The 25,170-nt window shown below is 33.2% G+C and overlaps 3 protein-coding genes and 1 pseudogene across 3 annotated transcripts; all 4 read right to left on the bottom strand.

The window, feature by feature from the left end:
* Positions 1 to 541: 541 nt before the first annotated feature.
* Positions 542 to 2,218, bottom strand: LOC133682330 (hydroquinone glucosyltransferase-like). The gene has a single exon (XM_062105624.1). The coding sequence runs from the start codon at positions 2,121 to 2,123 to the stop codon at positions 687 to 689; it is 1,437 nt and encodes a 478-aa protein (XP_061961608.1). The 5' UTR covers positions 2,124 to 2,218; the 3' UTR covers positions 542 to 686.
* A 10,907-nt stretch (positions 2,219 to 13,125) lies between these two features.
* On the bottom strand, positions 13,126 to 14,741 carry LOC133681936 (hydroquinone glucosyltransferase-like). Its single transcript, XM_062105142.1, has one exon. The coding sequence runs from the start codon at positions 14,659 to 14,661 to the stop codon at positions 13,264 to 13,266; it is 1,398 nt and encodes a 465-aa protein (XP_061961126.1). The 5' UTR covers positions 14,662 to 14,741; the 3' UTR covers positions 13,126 to 13,263.
* A 2,727-nt stretch (positions 14,742 to 17,468) lies between these two features.
* Positions 17,469 to 19,059, bottom strand: LOC133681961 (hydroquinone glucosyltransferase-like; annotated as a pseudogene).
* A 2,183-nt stretch (positions 19,060 to 21,242) lies between these two features.
* On the bottom strand, positions 21,243 to 24,877 carry LOC133681730 (protein trichome birefringence-like 25). Its single transcript, XM_062104848.1, has 3 exons — positions 24,459 to 24,877; positions 23,577 to 23,854; positions 21,243 to 22,384 (listed from the first exon to the last, which is right to left on the bottom strand). Exons 1-3 carry the CDS (start codon positions 24,721 to 24,723, stop codon positions 21,599 to 21,601), a joined length of 1,329 nt encoding a protein of 442 aa, XP_061960832.1. The 5' UTR covers positions 24,724 to 24,877; the 3' UTR covers positions 21,243 to 21,598.
* Between the last annotated feature and the right edge of the window lie 293 nt (positions 24,878 to 25,170).

Below are 25,170 nucleotides of genomic sequence, written 5' to 3' on the forward strand. Positions count from 1 at the left end.
TAAATATATGACAATAATTCACGAGGAGTTTATATGTTTTTGTTGGTTGATATAGCAATACTGGACGGTGGTTATATCGACAAGCTCGACATCGTAATGTCCTTGGCCTTATCAGTGGCCCAAGGCGATTAAAGAAAATCACTCTACTTGGAAGCATTCGATCTGTGCAATCTAAATTGGGGTCACCCACTCTTGTCCATGTTTTCACCTCTTCAATCATGTTTTCCAATTTGCGATGATAAATGCAAATAAATGGAATTATTGAGGTGCCAATATCCAGCCACCTACCTCATTTGATCCTCCTCCTAGTGCCAATGACTTCACTGTGATGTCACAACATTACTCCGTTCACTTGGTCCACATTTTTGACTTATAATTCATAGTGGGTTCTTGATTACATAATCGTGGGTGAACCCATCTCACCTAATCCAATATGTTACATGAGCAAATTAATGAAAGAAATGACACTCCCACGAAAGCAATCGTTAAATATCAATCGTCTAATATTCAAACCAAGGAAAGAAGAAGAAGAAGAAGAAGAAACCAAGAAGAACTGCATGAATATTATACAATCACGTGGCAGAGAGCACATTATTAACCACAGAGAACTCGTAGAAAGTGAACCTAAAATCAAATACAAGAGATTAAAGCGAAGGGACGGAATCAAAAGTCACAAGTAGTTCAAATTAATTACAATCCTGAGTGCATTTGTGGTTCTTCCACTTGCGAGCCACCTCAGAGAGTGCCTTCGTAGAAGATCCATCTTCGCTGAGTACCTCGGCGGCTGCGTCTTTCAGGTCCTTCATTCTGTTGCGGACCCTCTTCCCTTCCTCACCTTCCATTAGACCCCTCACAATATTTGCAATCTCCTCTCTTCCAATTAGACCATTTTCACTGGCCTTAGGCCTCAAGGCTACTTCAACGTCCTTGGTTAGCATCCATGCATTCATTTTCTGCTCAGCATAGAGTGGCCATACGATTAATGGTACACCATTCACAACACTTTCAAGGGTGGAATTCCAACCACAGTGGGTTAAGAACCCACCTGTTGACCCGTGACTCAGCACTTGTGCTTGTGGTGCCCATGATGGCACCACTAGACCTCTCCCCTTGGTCCTATCCAAAAAACCTTTTGGTAAGAAATCAAAAGGGTCCTTATGATTATCCACGGAAAAATATGTGGCATTAGCTACTTTATCATTTGGAACCCTCGCAACCCACAAAAATCTTTGCTCGCTCATTTCCAAACCCAGAGCCAATTCAGTTATCTGATCAAACGAGAGGGTCCCGCCACTCCCGAACGAAACAAATAGCACTGAGCCAAGTGGCTGATCATCTAGCCACTTCAAACACTCGGACCCTTCAACCCCACTAGTATTGGAATCCATATTGACGAGTGGACCAACCGGGTAAACGGGTGGCTTACCGGGTTCTACCTCTTGCAAAGCCTTTAGAGCCCCCCTTTCCAAGTCAATGAAGCTATTTACCATCACCCCCTCAGCCAATCTATACCTCTTTGAATGGTAAAGAAGCCATTTATATGCATCGTTCTTTCGATCTCGGGTTGGGTCGAGCAACTCCCCCCCATGAATCGGTAAGCACCCGGGAATCTCAACTGGTTCTTGCATCTCACTGTACTCGCAAGAAACCATCTCATCAAGCTTTGGCAAATAAAAGAATAAAGACAAAGCCATGGCTGGAGCAGGATAGAAAATGTAAGGAGAGGCTTTGAATTCTCTAGCAACATCAAATGCATCGGTCCCAAAAAGATCAACAACCAAGGCCACAACTCTAGTACCACTGGCGACTAGAGAACTAAGAGCATCACGTAGAGAAGGAAGGGAGCGAGCCACGGTAAGGCTAATTAAGGTTTCAATCTTGGCATCTTCAGGGAGGTCACTTAAATTTACAGGGGGGAGAAATACTGAGTGAATAGTGCTAGGGAGTGATCCAAGAACTGATCTTTGAGCTTTAGAGGGAGAACCGTCTGTCGGAATAATGAAGGTGACTGACAAGTTGTGTTGGTGAACAAGTCTCTTGGCTAACTCAACGAGTGGGATGAGATGACCCATCCCTGGACTGGGTAAAATTGCTACATGGGGTGGTGAATCTGTTTCTGCCATGGCAGGAAAGAAAAAGCTTCTGTTTGTGGTTTGGAGGTGCGTTATAGGTATGAAGCAAAGAGGAGAAAGGATGGTGTCATTATATAGAGGACTTGGTATTTATTTTTTATATTTATGTATCTGCGTGTATAATTGTGCACGTATGAGGGATTAATTAGGAGGCAATATTGTATTGTATGGTGATAATCTGTGGAATTAATGATTGGAGTATAATTTTCTTTTCCGGGCTTTTCTTTCTCTCTCACCTTTTGTTCGAGGGTTCAAAGAACGTGCGGAAAGGGACTGGAATCTCCCTCTCTAATATCCATTCTTCTTCTTTTACTCTCCCTCTAGATGGGATGATTTTTCTGGCTGGATATTCTACGTTTCACACACTTCCAATACGTACGTGTGGCGGTGGGTGATGTCAGTTCCGACGTAAGGCTTATGTTATCAACTAACCGGTGTCCTAGTTATGGAAAATTTTACCCCACCATTTCACGCACGTCTTGCTTGGATGCTATTCATCTTTTTACTTTTTCTCCAAATACTTTTCTCGGGGTTAATATTAAGATTTCGTTGGATATAATTCATAAGAAATAATTTTAGTTTTAAATAATATTTTATAAATAATTTATAGTATAAACGAGTTAATTAAGATATATTCTCAGTTAAAAATAATTCAAAATAATTAATGTTTTCTGTAAGCGAAAAATAATATAAGTTGTAATTAGTATGTTAACTGTTGGAAATCTTAACTATCCACTAAAGTAAAATATTGATTCGATTTTATAACTAACTTTTTATTTAAAATAAAAGTTATTTGTAATTAAAAAATATTTATGTTTTTTTAATGAAGATACAAAAAATCAATTTACCGAAGACAATAGCAAATGGAACCCAACTTTTATATATATAAAAAACTGATATATTTATGTAATTTTTACATGTATTATTCAATTATATATTTAATATTTTTAGTAATTTTTATAAGTTGGTTTAATAGTTAATAATTACAACTAAAAAATATAAAGCCCTAAGCCAATATTTTGATGTTGATGTCAATTTCTTCCTTCAAATGCAAATCATTCTTAGGAAGTACGAGGATGCCATTAAAAGTTCAAGAAACAAAAATAAGTTCTTGGGAGGTTCGAGATGCAAGTGTTGGATGAATCACGAAGACCATGTTAACGTTGGTGGAGATGAAAGGTCATACTTCATTTCCAAATTGTAAATTCTTTCTCTTGATCTGCTGGTCGATATTCTTAATTCAATTATGGCTACAAGACCTAATGACCACTTGCTTTCAACAATTGATTTGAAACTGGGTTACGTGGATCAACAAGTTTTATATTTGTTATTATTTTACCTGAATCCATGTTTAAAAAGTGCAGAGATCAATGTGATGACTCGATGTTCTTTTCTTTGAACATCATAATAAATTACTCATGAAAACTTGATTCAAATTGTTTTTTTGTTAATGTTAAAACACATTTTGAATATGATTTTATTATATTTATGATTTGTTTTTAGGTTTGAGTCATATATAAAATATGGATTTACTATTTTGATTTTTTTTCCTTAACAATTATTTTTAACATCAAATTAAAAACTTTAACTTTTTTAAAATAAATAAGAGATACGTTTATATATATATATATATAAAGAGTTTGGACTTGTTATGTTTTGTGCTTACTTAAAATGATCTATATTTTTAACAAAAAAATTATTGTTCTATAATTTGATAGAGAAAATTTGAAAAGTTAGTATGTATTTTTATTTCAATTTTCTGACTCAATATATATAAAGAAAGCTTTCAAACTACTTTATGTAAGGAAATAAGTTTTGAAATTACCTTGATTAGGGAAGAAAAAAAAAAGAAATCTTCAACTAACCATCTGATATACTTTGCAAGAGTACGTAGAATGACCCATTAATTTATTATTCCATTCCAAATAAAAGGAACCGTATCCTTTTTCTCTTTGTTATCTTTTATACCTATTCCATTCCAAATAATTGCGGACATGAGAAAGAGAATATGCCAGCGTTAATCGAAGAGGATAAAGAATGCAAACACCCATGGAAGTTCACGTTTCCGTGGTGTCCCCGTATTCACATGAAGATCAATATTTGGCGCATAGAACAATAAACGTAAATCCAGAATTCACCTCGATTCTGCGTCCATTATACGAGTATTATATATTTGGCGTAGCTGATCAGGACCATATGATCTAGAGAGAGCAATGAAGGATCGACATTGACAAGGCCTACCACCATTTTCTTTCACTATCTGGAATTTGATGTACAGGGATGGCGATACGAAAGAGAGCAGTTACTTGGCGGTATTGACCTGTGTCTACGAGATGAAAAACGATGAACCCATTTTCATCGTTTTCTTTTACGGATTAAAAATCCACTTCTAGCTTCAACAGTTTTATTTTCAACGATGGATTAAGAGATAAATAAAACAGAGCAGAATTTCTTTTCAATTTTATTATTCGTCTAATTATGTTATACTTTCCCTCTATGTATCTCTTACCTGGAAAATAAAAATAAAACTAGAACAATATTATGATTTTTCGAGTATTCCTTGTATTTATTATTTGCCCTTCTCGTGCTTGTAAAATGTTTAACATATATAGAGAATATTATCCAGAGATGGAAAATTACCTGTTCCATCGTCTAATTTTGTTAGGAATATTCAAGTTTGATACTAACTTATTGAAAATATGACATATTTATTTTTTTATTTTTGAAAAAAAAACTCTCCCGTGCCTGTCATTGTTTTTAACAGAAAAGAATATATTGAGTTTCGTGGAAGGTAGAGGAGGCAAAGCAGGCGTCCCTATTTTATATCTCGAAAATCTTTAAGAATTAACAATATATGTTGTAAGGAACGAAACTAAACGAGCACATGTTTTCTTGTCTATAAAGATTTAAAACTTTCAATGAGAACAGGTTCATCTGCAGATGATTGACATTTTTTATTTTCCCTATTTTTCCTTAGAATTATTGCCGTCGTCTGTTTACTTTACAGCTCATGGCTAGTTAGCTAGGCTCTGCAAAGTTTGTAAATATTCTAGCTATGGCGCCGCGCTGTGTCACATGCTGTACTGGAAACCTTTTTATATATATATATATATATATATATATATATATATATATATATATATATAAAAGAATATCAAGGTACGAGAAATTTTTTTGATAGCTAATGGGTAAATACTGAAATCTCCCGAAATGTATTTTTTTGCATGCGCCGTCTTTCAAATCAAATTATTATGAAGTTACTCTGATATTATATTCGACTTATCGAGTTCAAAATTAAGCTTGACAACTGATAAGAATAGGGTATAAATTTAAATATATATCTCAAGAGCGACACAATTTTAACAAATATTAAAATAATAATTTATCGAATCCTTTTGAGTTATAACTTAACTCACGAGCCAGCAACCTGAATTATAAATTCAATCAAGTTAAAAACCAATTTAAAATTATTTTTTTAAATGTTAATATGATGACACATGCAAGACATATGTATTTTAAAATATATATATTAAATGATGACATATTAATTAAACTCACACCAATCTTGATTAACTTAAAAACTTGTGAATTAAGTAATGAGAATGTGATAATTTTATATAAACCAAATCAAAATAAATTAGAAAGTTTAATTCTAAACAACTAAAAAGTTAAAGGGCAAAATTTAAAAAAAAATATTTAATTTAAAAGAAAAAAAAAACAACTTGATTAAATCCTAATGAACGCTTAATCAAAGACCCGAATTATAAGAACGAGATTACTCCATAGAAACAAATTAAAAACACAAATGCTAGTTCTTAGTCAGCCAAAGGAAAAGATAAAAACATTTATTTAAAAAATATATAATCAATTCATCAAAGCTGTAATTTAAATAATAAGATAAAGATAAAAAGCATACTAAAAAAATCATATTTTTTTTTGGAAGATAAGAGATAAAAAAGTTCTCAATATAATCTAAAATAAAATTTAATGTAAAATTTTTCAAAATAAAATTCTTTGATTTTATTCGGGCCATTTCCTGGGGCATAAATCAAGAGCAAGCGCATGCCTGACCATTTTTCGGTTGGTCAATATTTTTTTCTTAAACTGCTAGATAGTGTATCGTAAGCACTAGCAAATGACAAGTCATCTCTGGTTTGAATATTAACAACCTCAAGTAGCTGAAAAGTCAGGTTAATAACATTTTTGCTCAAAAAATATTTTTTGAATTATTTTTTTATAAAAAAACAAAAAAACACTTATACATGATCTCAAATTAGTAAAATATCGATTCGAAAATTAAAAATCCTTTCTAATCTAAAAATATTTCTTAAGTTTAGATCTACTATCTTCATCAAGATAAAGATCAAATAACACCTCATTAACATTTATTTCATTGAAAGAAAGTTGCTGATATTAAAATCAATTATTTTTTTAGGTTAGGATCAATACCAACTAATTTTTTCTCTTCTCAACAATAATATAATAATTTTTTAATTCTCTTTTAAACTGGGCTATTAAAAATAAAAGTTTTGTATCAAAAATTAACTTTAAAAACTAAAGGGATTGAAAATGTTTCAATTGAACAACTAAAATAGTTTTTTCACGCTAATTTTTAAAAAGCAATTTGCTTCCTCTATTATTATTTTTTTAATTTGATTCTTTTTTTTTTATCTCATAAGTCTATAACAAACTAGAAACAAGTGATTATTAATTTTGCTATCCAAAGATGAAATTAAAGAAAAAAAAGTTTGATAAAAAATTCGTAAAATCACTACACCTCTTTGTTTTTTTTTTAATGTTAATTAATTGGGCAGTCCTATAGCCCGGCTGATGGTTGATTAGCTTTGAAATCTTTTTATTTTTAAAATATTTTTAATATAGTTTTTTTTAATTTGAACCTTCTACGTGAATTTTATTACTCGATCAAACCCTTTCATCATCTCATTTTTTTAGTAGAAGTAACTATGTTTTATATATTTTTTAAAATAAAGCAACCGAAACAAAAATGAAATGAAAAATGCAAAGAAGCAAAAAAAAACACGAGCAAGAGTAGAATAATCAAAATCAAAATCAAAATCAAAATCAAAATGGGGGAAATTATTTTATATAAACCATGGTTAATTCTAATTACCGAGAGGTAGGATAAAGTTAAGTTCCTTGTCACATCAGCACTTAATGACATAATTTATTTGAATGAAATGGAGTATTTACGCAGCGGAGTGCAAATAGGAGGTTCAGATTAACAAAATCAATTAATGAAGGACCATAATATAAAAATTCCAAAATTACAGGGATGTCCAACTTTAATCAACCTGGAAGCAATGCCGTAATATTATTTTCTTTATCACATGATGGATTTATATTTAATTTGCCCAATGCAGTGATATTAATTTTTGTTTAGGTAATGTTTGATATAGTTTTTTAAAGTAGGTCTTACTTGAAAATATATTAAAATAATATTATTTTTTTAAAATTTATTTTTGACATCAATATGTCAAAATTATCTAAAAATATAAAAAAAATTAAAGAAAATAAATTCAGATTTTTTAAAAGTGTGGGTGGCATTGTAAAAAAAATATCTTTAGAGTCTATTTATTTTTGCGTTTTAAAAGTACTATGGAGAAAAATTGAAATATTTTAATATTTTTTTATATTTTTAGATTGTTTTAATTAGTTGATATAAAAAATAAATTTAAAAAAATAAAAAAATATCCTTTTTAATATATTAACTATTAAAAATTATCTTGAAAAGCAATAAATTATTGGAAAAAGAATAAACTGAGTTTTCGTGAAGGTACATGAAGCAATGCAAGCGTCGCTGTTTCGTATTTCAGAATCTGTAAGATGATACTTGAATGTGTAGATTTTTTGTCTTTCTGACCTGTGTGCCCTGTAAAGAACGAAAGTAAATGATTACATGTTAAGCTTTCAATGAGAATAAGTAAATTTGTAGATGATTGAGACTAATTCATTTTTTCCTTAGAATCATTGCCGTCGTCTGTTACTCCATAGCTCACGGTGAGTCGGCTATGCTGCTGCAGCGATTTATAGAGAAATTGGGCAGGCCTAAAGCCAGCCTCCTTTCATGCAAACTGCGATTTAATTTTTAAGCCCTTTTGTCATTTATCTACTTTACACGCTGGAGTAATTTCTAAAACAGTTAGATTATAAGGGATTCCACCAAATCCTCTATTAAACTATGCCATACCTAGAGGCTAGTAAAAAACAAAAAAGGAGTTCTTGTCGGTGACTCTAGCGGACGTTGTTTTGCTGAAGGTGGATTCGAAAGTTCTTAATGATGTTACGCCAGGGTCTTCGGATCTTCTGGCTCAGGATCCGTTTCTTAAGGAGTTTTCTCAGCTATTGAAACATGACTGGAAGGCTTGAATTCAGCTTATGGCTTTGCCCCCATCTTTTTTTGTTCATCAAGATATTAGTGGGATGGCTTTGGATCTTTGTCGGTCGTAATTTATATATATATATATATATATATATATATATATATATATATATATATATATATGCATGCTTGTATATCTTATGTAATATGTAAAATGAAATCAACGTGAGTGTGGTTTTTTTTTTTTATAGAAAATCGACTTTTTTTTTGCCTGCTGGAGTGACCATTCATGAACAATGAGCACATACGCTGTGTATAGATCGGCCTGGCTTGGGTCCGGGTGCTCTGCGTTCTACAATCCTTGTTAAGTAGTCCTAAGGTAGGCTTCTGAGGCCCAATTTGACAATAGATTGCTTTCCATTGTTGGGTACATTTTATGGGCCTACAAAAGTATTTCGTCCGAGATGGACTTGATGGGCCAATGGTCCACTTCGCGATTTTTACTTTAGGCGGTTTATTCCTCTTGGAATCAATATACTCATTCGCTCCCCCCTTCTATTGGGACCATTGACAATCTCTTGCAGTACCGAAAACCGAAGAGCCTAGGCAGCTACTTGTAATTAATGACTCAGATAGCAGTATTTTTAAGGCTCGCTTTAGTATCATGGTTAAACCGTGTTCTCGAAGATTTTTTTAATTTTAAATTATGTTTTTAATGTTTTTAATATTTTTAATATGTTGAGGTTAAAAACAAAATTTTAAAATAAAAATATATTATTTTAATATATTTTTAAATAAAAAATACTTTAAAAATTAATTTTTACCAAACATTTCCTAGAGCATCTCTAGTAATACCTCCTTCATAAATATATGTAATTTACAGCATTGTCGTAACCATGTGAATTTAACAGCTTGAGATTTGTTGAGGATATAAAATTTAATTAAAAAAAGGTGTAAAAGTAAATTGAAGGGTTTATAGTAATTTCTCTTGAAATTAATATTGATAACAGTATTTGATAAATATCCACACGATTAACACAGATCTTATAATCAATCTAAAACAAAACACTTATGCAGCTTAAATATGTTTTTTTAAGTTTTTTCAAAATAAAAAAAGCACTTAATTCTAATTTCTTTTGTCATATAGAGTCATTAATATAAAAACCGACTATTTTAATAGCTGAAATCGTCATCAATGACAATTTTTTTTTCCAAGCCAGAATTCAGCGACTTCTTTTTTCTCCTCCACTAAAAAAGAACTATAAAAAGAGAAAGATAAAGTACGGTACCAAGATGTAATATTTAAAAATTATAGAGACCAGTCACCTAATAAATTAAAAAGATGAAGGATTAAAATGAACTTTTCAAATAAATTACAGAGCTGCCACCAATGTTACTCATGTTTTTCACTTAAACTCCCTCTTCTTTCAATTCAATCCTCGCCTTCAAAGAAACATGCAATTTAGCTTTAATTTGTGTTAAAAAGAGCTTAGTTATGAAAAAAAATTAAAAGACTTAATTAAAAATTTTCAAAATTTTTATTATTACAATATATAGTCAATCATGACAGCATAAACAATAATAATAAAAAATAAATCATTGGTAAAAAATCAATTTTTTTTATTGTTATACTATAATCTAAAATGCGTGGGATTTTCACTGCGCATTTGTCACTGTGCAAAATTTTATTTTTTCAATTTGGTCCTCAAACCTTGTTTTTAGGCGATTGAGTCCTATTTAAGAAACAATTGATTTCAAATTCTTATAAAAGGGTGGGATTAGAAGAGGGGGGTCGAAATGAAAAACGCGGCCAACATGGATGCGTACCATAAGTTTTGAAAAAAAACACTTTGGCCCTCTAACTTAAACAATCACGGAAATTCTACAATTTCGGTCTCTCAAAATTGTTTCAATCTTATTTTGGTATAGAGGTTTATTTATGTTATGTTTTGGTCCCTGGTTAAGAGAAGAGAGATGGGGGTTGCTGAATTTCGATGATAAAAAAAGAAAATTATTATTGGCACCATTTCGGCCACAAAAATAAGAGTTTTTGGTGTCAAATTGTTCCATTTGATGAGGGGAATTCATATTTTGTTATTTTTGTACCTTAAAATTTCACGAAAAAACTGATCTGAGGTCGGGTTGATTTTTTGTTTCAGTTTGAGTTTGATTTTTGGGGCGGTTGTTTGGGGCAATAGATAGGTTTGTCATGGTTTCTAACGTGTTTTGAGTCAAAAACAGGTTGAAAAACAAGTTTTTGGGTCGAAAAAACATATGCCATGATTTTCCAGCCACTGCAGTTATTGAAATTGACGCAAAACAAGCGATGTGTCAACCTTTTTTTTTTAAAAAAAAGTGGATAACATTTCATCCATTCTAAGTGTAATTTTCATAAAAATAGGGTTTTGGTCGCGCAGGCTTGCCTTGGCGGGCCTTGGTTAGATGAGCCAAGTCAGCTGGCCTTGCTTCTCAAGCCTAGCAGTACTTGACTGTTTTTTCCCCTTATTTTTTTTATTTTTGCTTTTTTTTAAAAAAAATTGATTATATTTACATTAATACACATTCTCTCTTTTGTTTTGCTTAGATGACCTCTTTTAAATAATATTGATTTTTTGGTTATGCGTTTAGTTTTCGAAAAAGTTTTTCTGATTAATCTATGGTTTTGTTTTTATCTTTTGTATAGATAAATTATGTTTTTGAAAATAAAAAATATTTATTTTCAGATGGTATTTTTAATATGTATAGCCTTACATGATATTCCTTTTTTTCTTTTCTTTTATTCAATGAATTTAATGTCTTATTTTTAAAGATTAAATATATTGATTTATATCTGTCCTTTGATTTTTCAAGTTTTATTTTTGGATATCATTAATGAATTTTTATTTATTTATTAGATCACATAATTTTTAATTCATTTAATTACATGTGTGTATAAAATTTATAACTTGTCATGTTTTTTTTAAACTAAATATATTAAAAAAATTACATATAGAATTTTTTATAAAAAAATAAAAATATTTAATCTACAAGGAAGCGAGTGCCTTAGCTAAGTATATATTCTAGTAATTATTTTTTTTTTAATAATTCAAGATATTCGGATCAATTTATACATATCACAATTAATTTTCAGACCCATTAAATATCTTACAAACCTGAAATAGAGGTAAAATATCGTAAAAATAATAAATATAGATGTTGAGACTTGAATCTAAGAGAGAGAGGTAGAAACCCTGCTAAGTGCTTCTAGAAATTGTTTCTGTTCATACGCGTGGGCGTGATGTCAGTTCAAAGTTCAAACGCACGTCTACATTAATTACAACTCTGCCACTTTTTGGAGGTTGAATGATTTGCGGTGGACTTGCTCCACAAACTCAGAAAATCAAAGATGTCAATTTTATATTGACAAGCACTTACAAGAGATTTGGTATATCTAATAGGATATTGCGTTTACAATATTTATCCAATTAGTACTCTGTTTCTTTCCCTCAAGTTACCGAGTTTTTTTTTGTTTTATAGCGTCGTCGTAAAAAATATACATAATAAAATAACACAACACAAGATTTACAAGGAAAGAATAGAGTGCAGATAATATTATCTATAACTTTTTTAAATTGAAAGTCTCATAAACACAACATTTTAATAAGAAGAGAGGAGAAAAAAATAATAAAAATAATAATATGAAATCACACCGAAGCTCCAATGATAACACCACATGTATCATTAAAAATATTTTTGATGAGACAAATTCAACAACATTGAATAAGATCACAAACAGTGAATGAAATAGATCTCATGTGGTTCAAAGGTGTTGGGGTTCACATGTTTTGATCCGCTTATAAAACTCACTCCGTTCACCATTTATAATTTTATTTGATATTATTGTATTTGTCTTATCAAGATTTTTTTAATGATAGTTGCTGTCTTATTATCAAAACTTCAATATAATTTCAAAGTTTTTTTTTTCTCTCTCTCCTATTTAAATTTTGTGTTTATCAAATTTCCAAGTTGAAAGAGTCACATATGATTTTTGTAACTCACAAATAGGAGACATAATCTGTAACTCTCTATATTATATTATTTTTTGAAGTATTTTTTTATTGTATTTTTTTCTTCTATGCTACAGTACGAAAACACTCCAAGTTACCGGCCCTCCCATCTGTCCTGCTAATTTTTAATATTATATCAGCATATTTTATCTTCCCATGTAAAACCCACTCTTCAATCATATCCTGATGTCAAAGAATAATTGGCGACATGTCATTGTCTAGAAACTTGGAAATGAAGCTAAAAGTCAGAAAAAGCTGGTCTGAAATTGGAAAAGGTAACAGTAAAGATTAGTATTTATTTGTTCCTGTCAATGGATTAGTTGATTGGAATTTACGAAACGTCACAACAACGAGGGGTTGGGGTGTTTCAAGTTTCAACCAGAATATGCTAATATTAAAAAATAAAAATATATTATTTTAATATATTAAAAAAAAACAATTTAAAAAAAACTGAAATTATACCAAGCACCCCCGAATCAATCTTGCTGAATAACTCTACCTAAGTAGGGTGAAGCTTTTTTCTGATTTCACTCTTATTTTGCAGTCTAATATAAACTACAGGTCTTCTGATAATTAACGGAGTGTAGTGGCTGGAAAAGTTATTACGAGAGCTATAATTTCACAGCTGCGAGCCGCACCTTTTATTTCAACAACATGGATTTGATCCCCAATTCTCAGGAGAAAGAAGAGAGCAATGGAAACATCAAAGAAAACATTAAAACAACTTGAATTGCTATGCGATGTACTAATTTTTCCACTTGGACACCAATTCATGAAGGGATTTGGTGGAGGAGCCCTCCTCACTCACTGCCTTGGCCGCAGCTTCCTTCAGGCTCTTCATTCGATTGCGAATTGTCGCCCCTTCTTCCCCTTGCATTAAACCCTTCACAACTTTCGCAATCTCCTCTCGTCCCACCAGACCGTTTCCATCCACTTCTGGCCGCAATGCCACCTTAAGGCCCGCGCTTAACAAGACTGCATTTGTTTTTTGCTCGGCATAGAGAGGCCAAGCAATCAAAGGCACCCCATGCACAATGCTCTCTAGAGTCGAATTCCAACCACAATGGGTTAGGAATCCACCTGTTGAGCCATGACTAAGTACTTGAATTTGCGGTGCCCAAGATGGCACCACCAGACCTTGTCTTTTGGTTCGGTCCAGGAAACCTTTTGGCAAGAAACTATAAGGGTCTGTATTGCTTTTGGCACTAAAGTAGGAGGCACTAGCAGATTTATCCGGGCTTCTTACGACCCATAAAAATTTCTGCTCACTGATTTCCAAGCCCATGGCCAATTCATTTAGCTGTTCAAAAGACAGAGTTCCACCACTCCCAAACGAAATATACAGAACCGAACCGTTTGGTTGATCATCCATCCATTGGAGACACTCGTGACCATTCGCCCCAATACTTAAACCGGAGTAAATGATGGGACCAACCGGGTAGATAGGTGGTAAATTACCAAATTCTTCATCTTGCAAAGCCTTTATAGTTTCTGGCTCCAAGTCCACGAAACTATTCAACAAGATTCCCTCAGCTAAACTATGTCGTTTTGAATGGTGAAGGAACCATTTGTATGCATCATCCTTCCTGTCTTGAATCGGGTCAGGTAAATCCCTCCCGTGTACTGAAATCCCACAGCCTGGGAGTAGTACAGGTTCAGGCAAATCCCTGTACTCGCAGGAAACCATTTGATCCAACTTTGGCAAATAAAAATGCAAGGATAGAGTCATACCCGTAGACAGGGAAGCAATATACGATGGCACACTGAGTTCCAAGGCAATATCAATGACATCCGTGCCAAAAAGATCGAGAACCAAAGCCACCAGTCTAGTGCTGGCAACTAATGACTTCAGCACATCACCGATTGATGAAAGCGAGCGAGTTATTGTGAGAGAGATCTGGGTTTCAGCCCTAATTCCTGGCAAGTCATCAAAACTAACTGGAGGCAGAGAGATATAATTTATGCCTTCCGGAAGGGAGCCAAGAACTTTCTTCTGGGCCTCTGGTGGTAGCCCTATTGAGGGAACAATAAAGGTACTCGATAAGTCGTAGTTGAGAGCAAATTTCTTAGCCAACTCAGTAAGGGGGATAAGGTGACCCATGCCTGGACTGGGAAGAATAGCTACATGGGGTTTCTGTGTCATCGTTGGAATTAAGCTTTGAACTGGACAGAGCAAGCAATCGTGAAAAACAGGAGGGATGTAGGTTCTGCTTCTACTCTGCTCAGCTTTTCTTATACGTGCTGTCGTGGGCGTGTCTGCTTTGTTGTTTTCATTGGAGGGATTTTTTCTATGCTGACGTCTGGTGACAGCTATTTGTGATTCGCATGTTTTTTTATGCATTTATTTTTTAAAATCATTTATATTAAAGAATATATTAAAATAATATATAATTTTTATTTTAAAAAATTATTTTTGATACTAGTATATTAAAATAATTTAAAAATATTAAAAATATTTTTAAATATTTTTTTAATTTTTATAAATCCCTTCATCTTCCTCTGCATGGCATTAAATACGGGGTGATAAATAAAAGATGTAGTCCGCATTGAATAATAAGTTATTAAATTGTTTAATAAATATTAATATTAAAATTTTATCGATTAATTTAAAGAATTAATTTTTTATTTAATAATTATATATTTGATGGATGTGAAAAATAATAATACCCGCTCTACCTCCATAGCTACACACAGTTTATTTCATAAAAAATCTATGTCAAATAATTGAGGATTGAAAGAGAAATACAAATACCTTGATTTCATTATATTGATGATTTCATTTTATCAAAGAACATCTAGTTTGAGGCCGTAGTTCAAGTCAGTGGTAGATGAGAGTTCCTTCAAAATTAAGATATATATTTTAAAAATTTCAGGGTTACAAAAACTTACATGGTTATTAACTTTAGAGTTCATGAGATTAGTTGAGATGTGCGTAAATTAATTCGAACATTTATATTAATAAAAAAAAATTATATTTTTAAATAATTACTTAAAAGAAAAAATCATGAAGTTTTATGAATATAACCATTATATTTTATATTTGATTACTCGTATTTAGAATTAAATAATTATTTTAAAAATCGGAAAGGAAGAGTGTTTTTCAAATTAAATATACATATGACTATTTTAAAAAGGGCAGACTGCCGGAAGGTGCCAATAGTACAATGAGTAGTATTTAGCAACCTTTCCTCTCATAGAGAGCCTTTTGGGCCTAGTGGCAACTTCACATCTTGTTGTACTATTGAAATTGATGTATTGAGGGAAATTTGTCATCAATGACAGCTAGTCTTTCAATTTCTATGCCGACAATTTCATTGTAATTTTAGGTAACATTTTACTGTAATAGGTATTATTTTTAAAATATTTTTTATTTAAAAATTTATTAAAATAATATTTAAATAATTTTAGGTAACATTTTACTGTAATAGGTATTATTTTTAAAATATTTTTTATTTAAAAATATATTAAAATAATATTTTTTAAAAATTTATTTTTTATATTAAGCTATTAAAAAATAAAAACACATAAAAAATAATTTAAACCTAAAAAAATAAAAAATATAGTTGACTCACAATAACAAACAGTATTATAAAAATTACTACAAATAAGATAAGTTAAATAGATAATAAAAAAAGGTTGGATTATCACTGAGGCTTCTGGCCTAGTGACAAAGGCAAGGTTTTCTTGTCTTTGTCACCTAGGTTCGAGCCTCAGCGTGCACGTCTATCATTCCCGTTGTGTCTTATTTGTTTACTGGGCACGGGAATTAGGTATGGTGCACGTAAAAAAAAAAAAAAAGGTTGGATTAAGTGTCTTTCAGTCTATTAAAGTATCATGTGTGCGGCTAGATCAAGGGTTAAATTTTCCAGCCTAAGTAAGTGGGTTTATCACCTAAACCCGTGATATAGGTTAAGATAAATGTATACAAGAGTCAAACGCGAGTGGTCAAGATGGAGCCTTTAAAATAACTAGCATTTTAATCTATTTCTAACATGAAAATAATAATTATTTATATGTTATTTAGCATGATAAAATTAAAGCTAAAATAATAATTAGCATGAAATGCGAGGCATGTTTCAAAGTAATCCAGATTTGGATAATTGGAAAGCAGGAAAGAAAGTAATAAGATATTTACAAGAAATAAATGATTATATGTTTATTTATAGAAAATATAATCATTTTGAAATGGATAGATTTTCAAATTCAAATTTTACTAATGTATGGATACAAGAAAATTCATATTGTGATATTTTTTTTTAGTAGGAAAAGCAATCTCATACAAGCTGACCGCTAACGTTAAAATTCAAGTAAAATTATTGCAGAAATTTATTTCAAAACTTGGAATAATAAACAATTATGCTAATCTAAGCTATTGAAATTTATTGTGATAATCTTGTTGCTATTTTTTTTCTATAAAAATAACACGTATTGAAAGGGTGTAAAATATATGAAATTGAAATACTTTTTCGTTAAAGAAAATGTTTAGGAAATCTTGATGAATAAGTTTTTGATGATAGTATTTAATTTATTTGGACGAAGTATTTCATCTACATTTTCTAATTTTTTAACAGTGAACCTGTTCTTGATATATGTAAACCAATCATATCATTTGTAATTGTCAAATAGAAAAATTATGCTTGTTAATCACATAAGTCTAACAAAACAAAAGATGGATAAATAATTAACATATATAGAAAGGCTTGTGATAATCCGCATGCACGGCCGGAAAAGTTTTCACGAAAGAAATTTATTAATTACAGCTACAACGCGAAATATTATATGTTGGCAGCCATGCTTGAACATTGGTTGAGTAGGGGGGAATATGAAGCACCAGATTACCACACCTTGTCTCCGAGCACCGGCAATGCAATGTACAGCGTGAGCAGGTAGCTAGTAAGAGCAATAACATGAAGTTTGACAACACAAAAAGAAAGAAACATGACGCACAAATTAATCTGGAAGATTGAGAAGAGAAATCACTGGAATAACTTCAGTTTGTGTGCTCTTTCGATTTTTCAACTTGGACACCAATTGACCGAGAAGCCCTCTACGCTCACTGCTTTGGCCGCAGCTTCCCTTTAGTCTGATCATTCGATCATGAGTCGCAACCCCTTTTTCGCCTTGCATTGTATCCTCTCGTCCCACTAGTCCATCTTCATTGACTTTTGGTCTCAATGCCACCTCGCTTAAAAACACTGCATTCATTTTCTGCTCCGCATAGAGAGGCCAAGCAATCAAAGGCACCATGCACAATGTTCTCAAGTGTTGAATTCGAACCACAATGAGTGAGGAACCCACCTGTCGAGCCATGACTATTGAATTCGAACCACAATGAGTGAGGAACCCACCTGTCGAGCCATTACTATCGATCTATGCACTTGAATCTGAGGTGCCCCAGACGGCACTAGCAAACCTTGACCTATGGTCCTATCCAAGAACCCTTTCGGCAAGGATCTTTGTTACTTTTGGCACTGAAGTAAGAGCCATTAGCATGTTTATTATGTATCTGGGCTTCTTACAACCCACAAAAACTTCTGCTTATTCATTTCCAAACCAATGGCCAGCTCATTTAGCTGTTCAAAAGAGAGTCGCTCAACTCCCAAAAGAAACGTACAAAACAGAACCTTTTGGCTGATTATCGAACCAATATTTGAGGCACTCCGATCCACTAGTCCCCATAGAACCGGATTGAATGATGGGTCCAACCGGGTTGATATGAGGTATTTTGCCAATTTCTTCATTTTGCATAGCCTCTATAGTATCTGCTTCCAGGTCCATGAAACTATTCAACAAGATGCCCTCAGCTAAGCTATGTCGTTTTGCATGGTACTGAAGCAACAATCTGTATGCACCATCCTTCCTGTCTTGCGCTGGGTCGGGTAAATCCCTTCCATATACTGGGACTCCATAACCTGGCAGCAACAATCTGTATGCACCATCCTTCCAGTTTTTATTTTTTGGAATTTGTGTTTCTTAAAGATTTGATGAAATATAATTGAAATTATCGTATTCGTCATTCTATAAAAATTAAGAATATCCTTAAATGGTATCATATCATTGTTTTTAGTCCTTAATTTTCTAAAATACTTTTTTTAATTGTATTTTTTGTAAAGGGTTTTAATTAGAAGTATTGTAGGAAAATAATTTTGGATATTTGTTTTTAGGACGAAGGGAGTATAAAATTTATCCATAGGAATAAGAATTGAGAAGCCCAATCTGACAGCTAGAAGAACTGAGAAACTTGTGTGCAAAATGAACTGACATAACAAAAGCCTACTGGAGCCCAATATATTAACAGGCCCAGCAAAAAATCCAGGAGGCACCCCCAATCGAAGAGAGGCAAATAATTGTAGATGTGTAGTAGGTGTGGTCTCCGTGGATTGAAGGAAGAGAATAAACTGAAATCGGAGAGGAAAAGATGATATACCGTAAATGGAGTCTGCTAACAGGGCCAATGGTAATCTTGGGCGGGATCATGGGCACTGCTGTCGCCGTTCGCGTCCTTTTCTTCGAAGTAAAGTCCTAACCCTAGTTTTTCCATTTCAGTTTTAGTCGCTATGAAAGTTTACTATATTTCAATTATTTCTTTATTTTTTTTAAAATCTGATCGAGTAATTTATCTTCCAATATATGTTGTTACCTCAAATCAGAAAGAAGAAATGAATCTTTTTAGTGTTCTTTTTTTTCTTCTTAATTTTCTATGGTGACAAATTGATGACCAAGAAAGTAAAGAAAAAACTTAACTGGTTACTAATTAATCCAAGTTTTTGTTCCTGATCTTTATCATTAATAGTTCTGATTATATATTTCATGTAGCTGTTTTTGCTAATACTCTGAAATTTAAACATTATTATTACCAAACTGTAGAAATCTTAACAATCCATTTAATGTCAGCCGAAAATCATCGTCAGGTGATTCCATCTGCGCATGATTTCCTCCCATGATATGAGTCACCACCCCTTGATCACTTATACTACCACCACCCCTTGATCACTTATACTACCCCAAACATCTCAACTGTAGATCTTATGAAAACAGATACTAGATACGAGTGGTGTCATTTTCATCGGAAACACTTAGCAATATGAAGCTGGGAAAGCAGTGTGTTCCAGCTACATTTTTTTCCCTTGAAGATTCTGTCGTCTCATAATTTAGGATTTGCTTAAGTGATGTGATTGGACATGCTTGGAAGTCTATTTTTATAGCCCACTCTTGAATATCTTTTTTGGACATGTTCCTCTAGCTGGAAATTGTTTTGTGTTTTAGTTGTGAGTAATCATGAATTGTCTAATACCTTGTTATATGTTTGAAATTTTCAGAATCCATATCTTAAACCAGAGCAGAAGAAGCAGGATTCAACACCATTGACCAAATAGAATGGAGGTGAAATGTGTTACGAATGCATTGTAATCTTTGATGGGAGTTTGTGTTCTTTTTATTACAATGGATCTTCCAAAGCTGCTATGAGAGACATGAGTTTTTAGCTGAATAATAATGTGGAGATTTTAAATCAACATTTGAGTAACTGTTTTAGTTGTTTCTTAATAGTTCAAACACTAAGCTCTTTTGGCTTTAAATCTCATATAGAGTCTTCCAAAAGAAAGCATAATTCAACTGCTTGCTTTGGTTTATGACGGTTGCTGTGAAGTTTTTTTAATAATTGTTTTGTTAATTCCTGTCACAAGAAGTAAGTGAAAGGCTGCAGCCGCCACAACACACTTGCTGTGAATTTCACATGAAATGTGACTGTGCTTATGAATTTTTGGTAAAAATAATGCTTTTCTTTCTTTCATGTTCTGTTTTTCTTTCTGTAAAATACCAGCTCAGATTTAGTTTCTACATTTTTTCCTGAGAAATTGCATTGTTTGTCTATACATGTAACCAGAAGCCAAAGAGTTTGGTCAAAGAAACTAAGTTATATTGATTTTTCAAGTAAAAAACTAACATAATTAGGCAATTCAGTGGTATCATATTTTAATGCTCTGTGCTGGTAGCCATAGAATTCCATTGGCACAATGATTGGGGAAAGAGTCGTAGGCATATCCTATGATGAAGATTTGGCCTTTGCCATTCAAGAGAAGCGGCATTGTCTGGATTCTCCCTCAAGTATATTAACTTGCAACTTTACATGTTATTTTATTTGCTATTGAAGGGTTAAAATTTAGGAGTCAAAAAGCTATCACTGTTTGTTGATAAAAACATGGTCTTACAATTTTGTACTGTGTAATACGTTGTATGCATTGTCTGAGCTGATTTCAACTGGACAAGCTGTTTCATTTCCTTTTTGCTCAACAATCGCGTTGCCTCCCTCAAGTCCCAGGGAGAGCCTTTATAATGTAGACATAGTTGAACCTTGGAAATGCTTGGGTAAGTCGAATGCGACCTACCAATGGGCTAGTGGCAAGGGCAACTAAATTCATCTGGCAAGCTTGTGTTTTTGTTGTTCTCCAAAAAAAAAAGTGGTTTTGAATTGACCTCCTCGGATGACTGGTTGAGCCGCAGGGTATTTTATCAATGCTATAGTGGTTTCAAGTAGATGCTAACACTTTTACTGACTGATGATGCGTTTACTAGCTTTGTTTTGCTACCTGATGCAGCAGCTTGTGGCTGGTGATTTACTATTTAGTTATTCTGTTCTCTAGTCGTTAGCATTTATGCATCGAATAACATGAGAAATGCATCATAGTATGAAAAACATTTTTTTGTGTGAAAGCACCAAATCAAATGGCAAATGTGCTATATGTTAATATTATTATTATATTTTGAGGGTGCATATGATTACAACTGAAAAGCTGTGCTGGTCCTGTTGGACCCAAAACAAAGAACAGTGTAGGTTTTCTACGAAAGAACGACTGTAAATTCAAAGTGTATGACAGAATAGGTTCTTGATTTACAAAAGCCAACCCAACAGGTGTACAAAGGCAGGGTAATGGCATCCCCAGTAAGGTAGGCACAACCCAAGGAAAATCAGCTGTTTATTTTTATCCAATACCGATTCCCACTTCATTCAATCATCGAAATCTTATTCAGCGAAGCTTATAAAGAAAAATCATGGAATAGCTGAGCCTAGCAAACATCTATCATTGATATATTCCACCATTGACTATCATCTCCATCACCAAATCATTCCAAGAGTCTATTGGCCCTGGCAAGCACCAGTGTAAGCAATCATTCTGAACTTTAGCATTCTTATCTTCTGCAAATGGCTGGAACTGCCTGTATGGTCCTGGGTGCCCATCTGGTCTCAACAATGATAATCGAGTCGTATCCAGAAGTTTCAAAGCCACCTCCTTTTCAGGCCCTAATGCTGTAGCCTTCTCGAATTCTTCCAGTTCAATATTATGCATTATTGTGTCTACATCGGTCATATTAACCTCATCTTCTTTGAAGGGTACCTTTCTATTGCAAGTGCCCCCACTAAACCATTCTCCATTCTCGAAGTGGTCTGGCGTAGTCGTTCGAAAGAAAGCAAGAGCTCTTTGACCAGAGTTTGTAATGAAGTTAAAAATCAGCTGCATTGCTTTGCGATATGCATAATCAAACCCTAGCTCAGTCAAATTCTTTCCAGGGCAGTAATGGCAGCCTGTAACCACATTGTTCTCATGGTATATGGCAGTTTTCAGGAACCATTTCCCTCCAGCAATTATTGCATAATCAAGATTCCTATATTGATCGGTCCATTTTTTATCAAGTTTATCTAGATGAAGCTGGATTTCTGAAGAGGAAACTCCATTCATGTCTTCAAAAATATCTGCTTTGATAAGGAACGGGGTCCAAATTACTGAAAGTGTGAAGTTGTGAGATGGAAAGCGCCATATTTTCGACCTGTATTCCTCATCGTGGTAGACCTGAACAGCTTGTTCCACCTATTGGACATAAATAACTAGAAATCGATCAATATTGCCTATGGAACCAAATTTCAAAAACTCCCAACAGAATATAATGCTGCTGCACAAAATCATAATAATAATAAAAAAACCCCATGAACACATCCTTACTCTTTGCATGGCAGATCAGTTTTCTGTTGGATCTCCTAGTCCCTTCTATTTTTATTCCTTTTCTAGATAATCCAACATATCATTCCAAACAAGAAAGATGAGGCCAAACAAATAATCATTTACGATCATGTATATTTTATTCCGTGCAAGATTTTGTTTGGATCAATGGGTTCAAATTTGGTTTTATTATGTTGGCCAATAAAACTACTAACAGTTGTCAATTATTGATGCCAAATAATCACATAGACTAGCCAACAAGAATTGTTGTGAGTGTGTGCTTGACAATAGTTCAGTGTCCTGAGTGGACATGAAGATTCAAGATGACAATCGAAATCCTTCACATGTATGGTTGGTAAACCATCTCAGAAAAGGACTGGATAACCTCTTAAAAGCTGTGCTCTAAGCCTCTAACCATTAAAGCAGCAGCTGTACTCCACAATAGATTAAGATTGATGTTCGAACATCAACATCTATATGATCTAGCATCATGAGGATAAAGAAAAGAAAAGAAACAGCCAAATTCAAGCTGGCAAAGCAGACAACAAAAGCCCTTAAATATAAAACCCCAATTTTCGACAGTAATTCATGGGAAATCAGAACCCTGTCCCATGATCACTGCAGAAATATTTACAGCAGTGATGTGGAGAATTAGAGGCCTCTATGTGCTTTTGAAAAAGAGGCATAGTGTCTTTAATCATAAGAACCTCAAACCCCCACCACCTCAGCTCAATGCCTAGTTAGCAATTCTATCTTCACATGTGAAGGTGGCTAATGTATACCAATCAATTCTAGATTAATTAAACTTAGCTTCTACTCCAACTCTCTTGACTAGATCAGTTTTCAATGAGAGAGACAGCACGAGGCACGTATTGATGATCTAAAGTGCCTCAGATATCAATTTAGCACAATTAAATAATCAATGCACCTAACCAAGAAATTATTTCCAACAAAGTACCAATGGTTGAAGAACCTGGTCAAGCAAGTGTTAGATTATTGACAGTAAATCGAGAAATGCAAAGGCTAAGGACAGAGAGATTTTCTTTAAGCTCTTGGTTTTCACCTGAGAGAGAGTGCAAAGCAATGACTGGACATGGTTACGAGAAATAGAATCACCAATAAAGGCCCATGATTTATTCCTCATCAGGCGAAGAAATTTCTTAGGATTAAACCTGGGGAGACTGCAGCCCCGTGGATTCCACCTCCAGTGGAGGTACCCTGAATCAGGTCTTCCATTTTTCATGCAGTTTTGATGACCTTCAATTTGAAGGCAACTCTGATTTGTGTAAAACGGACCCGAAGGGTCAGGTATCCAATCTCCAACAAACAAATCGCACTTTCCTGCAATTACATGCGTGGAAAATCATCACTACACTAGTAGGAGTATTAACTGAATGTGAATGCTAATACAAAGACTAGACAGAAAACATCATTCTACGAAACGGGAGCACATGCCTTTTAAATGAAAAAAAAAAAGGTTCAACCGGTGTAGTGCAGAGTGCAGAATTCAAGACACTAGTTTGCATTATTCAGATTTAGATTAGATTCCAAAAGTAAAACCAGACAAGTTACCTAGTACCCAAAAAAAAAAAAAACTGCCAAGTGGTAGTTGAATTAAATGGTGAGCAGTATGTCTGCATTGACCAACTCTCAAGAATTGGACAAGACGAGATAAAAGAACTCGGGACTGTAAGCAGAATAAACAAATGAACCAAAGACAATTACCAAAAAAGTTTTTGGTCCAATCTTCAAATATTCAGAAAATGCAAATGAAAGAAAGAGAGTGCAAGAATTAAGACAATCTTGAATCCAGTTTTCACGGCCAAGAAAACCCATATCCTCATTTTTACAAATCTTTTTTGTAATTAAACCGATTCCTCATCCGGATTATCACTTTCATATTCAGGCATGTATAGAAAAAGAAAAGGAAACAAAATTTGGATACCTGGCTGTGAAGTTTGGCTTTCATTAGCTGCGAAATCATTAGATACTGGCTCTTCAGCAGGCAAAGAAGCCACTAAAGACTCTGGTTCAGTCTCTTCATTAGCTGGTACTGGTGTCTCAACAACTGAAGAGAATCTGAATGAATCAGAGATTAATAAATGGAAAGCAAGACCAACCAAGAGAAATGAGACTGCGAACTTTATGATGACATTATTGTGTTTAGGGGGTGAAAATGGGTTCACAACAGACCTCATTTCCTTCACCATTTGGTTTCAGAGAGACCAGCAAATTCTCTTTGATTGTGGGAGGGAAAAAAAAGGAGAAGTGTAAACTGATAGCGTAACTGGTTTTCCTCAACAACCCAAATGGTGTTTTAGCATGAAAAAATTAATGTTTTGATTTTGATTGGATTTATTTGGTAGTTAATTACTTATAGAGCAGTGAGGTTGTTAAATGCAAAGTCGAAGAGTTGCATGTTTTTGTTTTTTTAAAAATGTTTTTAAAAAATTAAAAACAATTGTTTTTTCAAATTAACTTTTTTAATACATTTTAAAAAAAATCAAAAGCAGTCTCTACTCGATGTTCCAAGTACTCCTTTAATGGTTTATTTTGATTGTTCAAAAGTTTTTAAAAAAAATTGATTTTTTTATATTTTTTAAATTAATTTTTATATATTTTTTAAAATTATTTTATTAATATTAAAAATAAAATTT

This window comes from Populus nigra, chromosome 2 (assembly GCF_951802175.1).
Source record: "Populus nigra chromosome 2, ddPopNigr1.1, whole genome shotgun sequence".
NCBI classification, from domain to species: domain Eukaryota; kingdom Viridiplantae; phylum Streptophyta; class Magnoliopsida; order Malpighiales; family Salicaceae; genus Populus; species Populus nigra.

Excerpts from the sequence above, each read along its gene's own strand:
- LOC133682330 (XM_062105624.1), bottom strand. The coding sequence starts at position 2,123 with ATGGCAGAAACAGATTCACCACCCCATGTAGCAATTTTACCCAGTCCA.
- LOC133681936 (XM_062105142.1), bottom strand. The coding sequence starts at position 14,661 with ATGACACAGAAACCCCATGTAGCTATTCTTCCCAGTCCAGGCATGGGT.
- LOC133681730 (XM_062104848.1), bottom strand. The coding sequence starts at position 24,723 with ATGGTGAAGGAAATGAGGTCTGTTGTGAACCCATTTTCACCCCCTAAA. Across the intron at positions 23,855-24,458 it reads AAGCCAAACTTCACAGCCAG|GAAAGTGCGATTTGTTTGTT; the intron begins GTATCCAAATTT and ends ATGTAATTGCAG. Across the intron at positions 22,385-23,576 it reads TGCTTTGCACTCTCTCTCAG|GTGGAACAAGCTGTTCAGGT; the intron begins GTGAAAACCAAG and ends TATGTCCAATAG.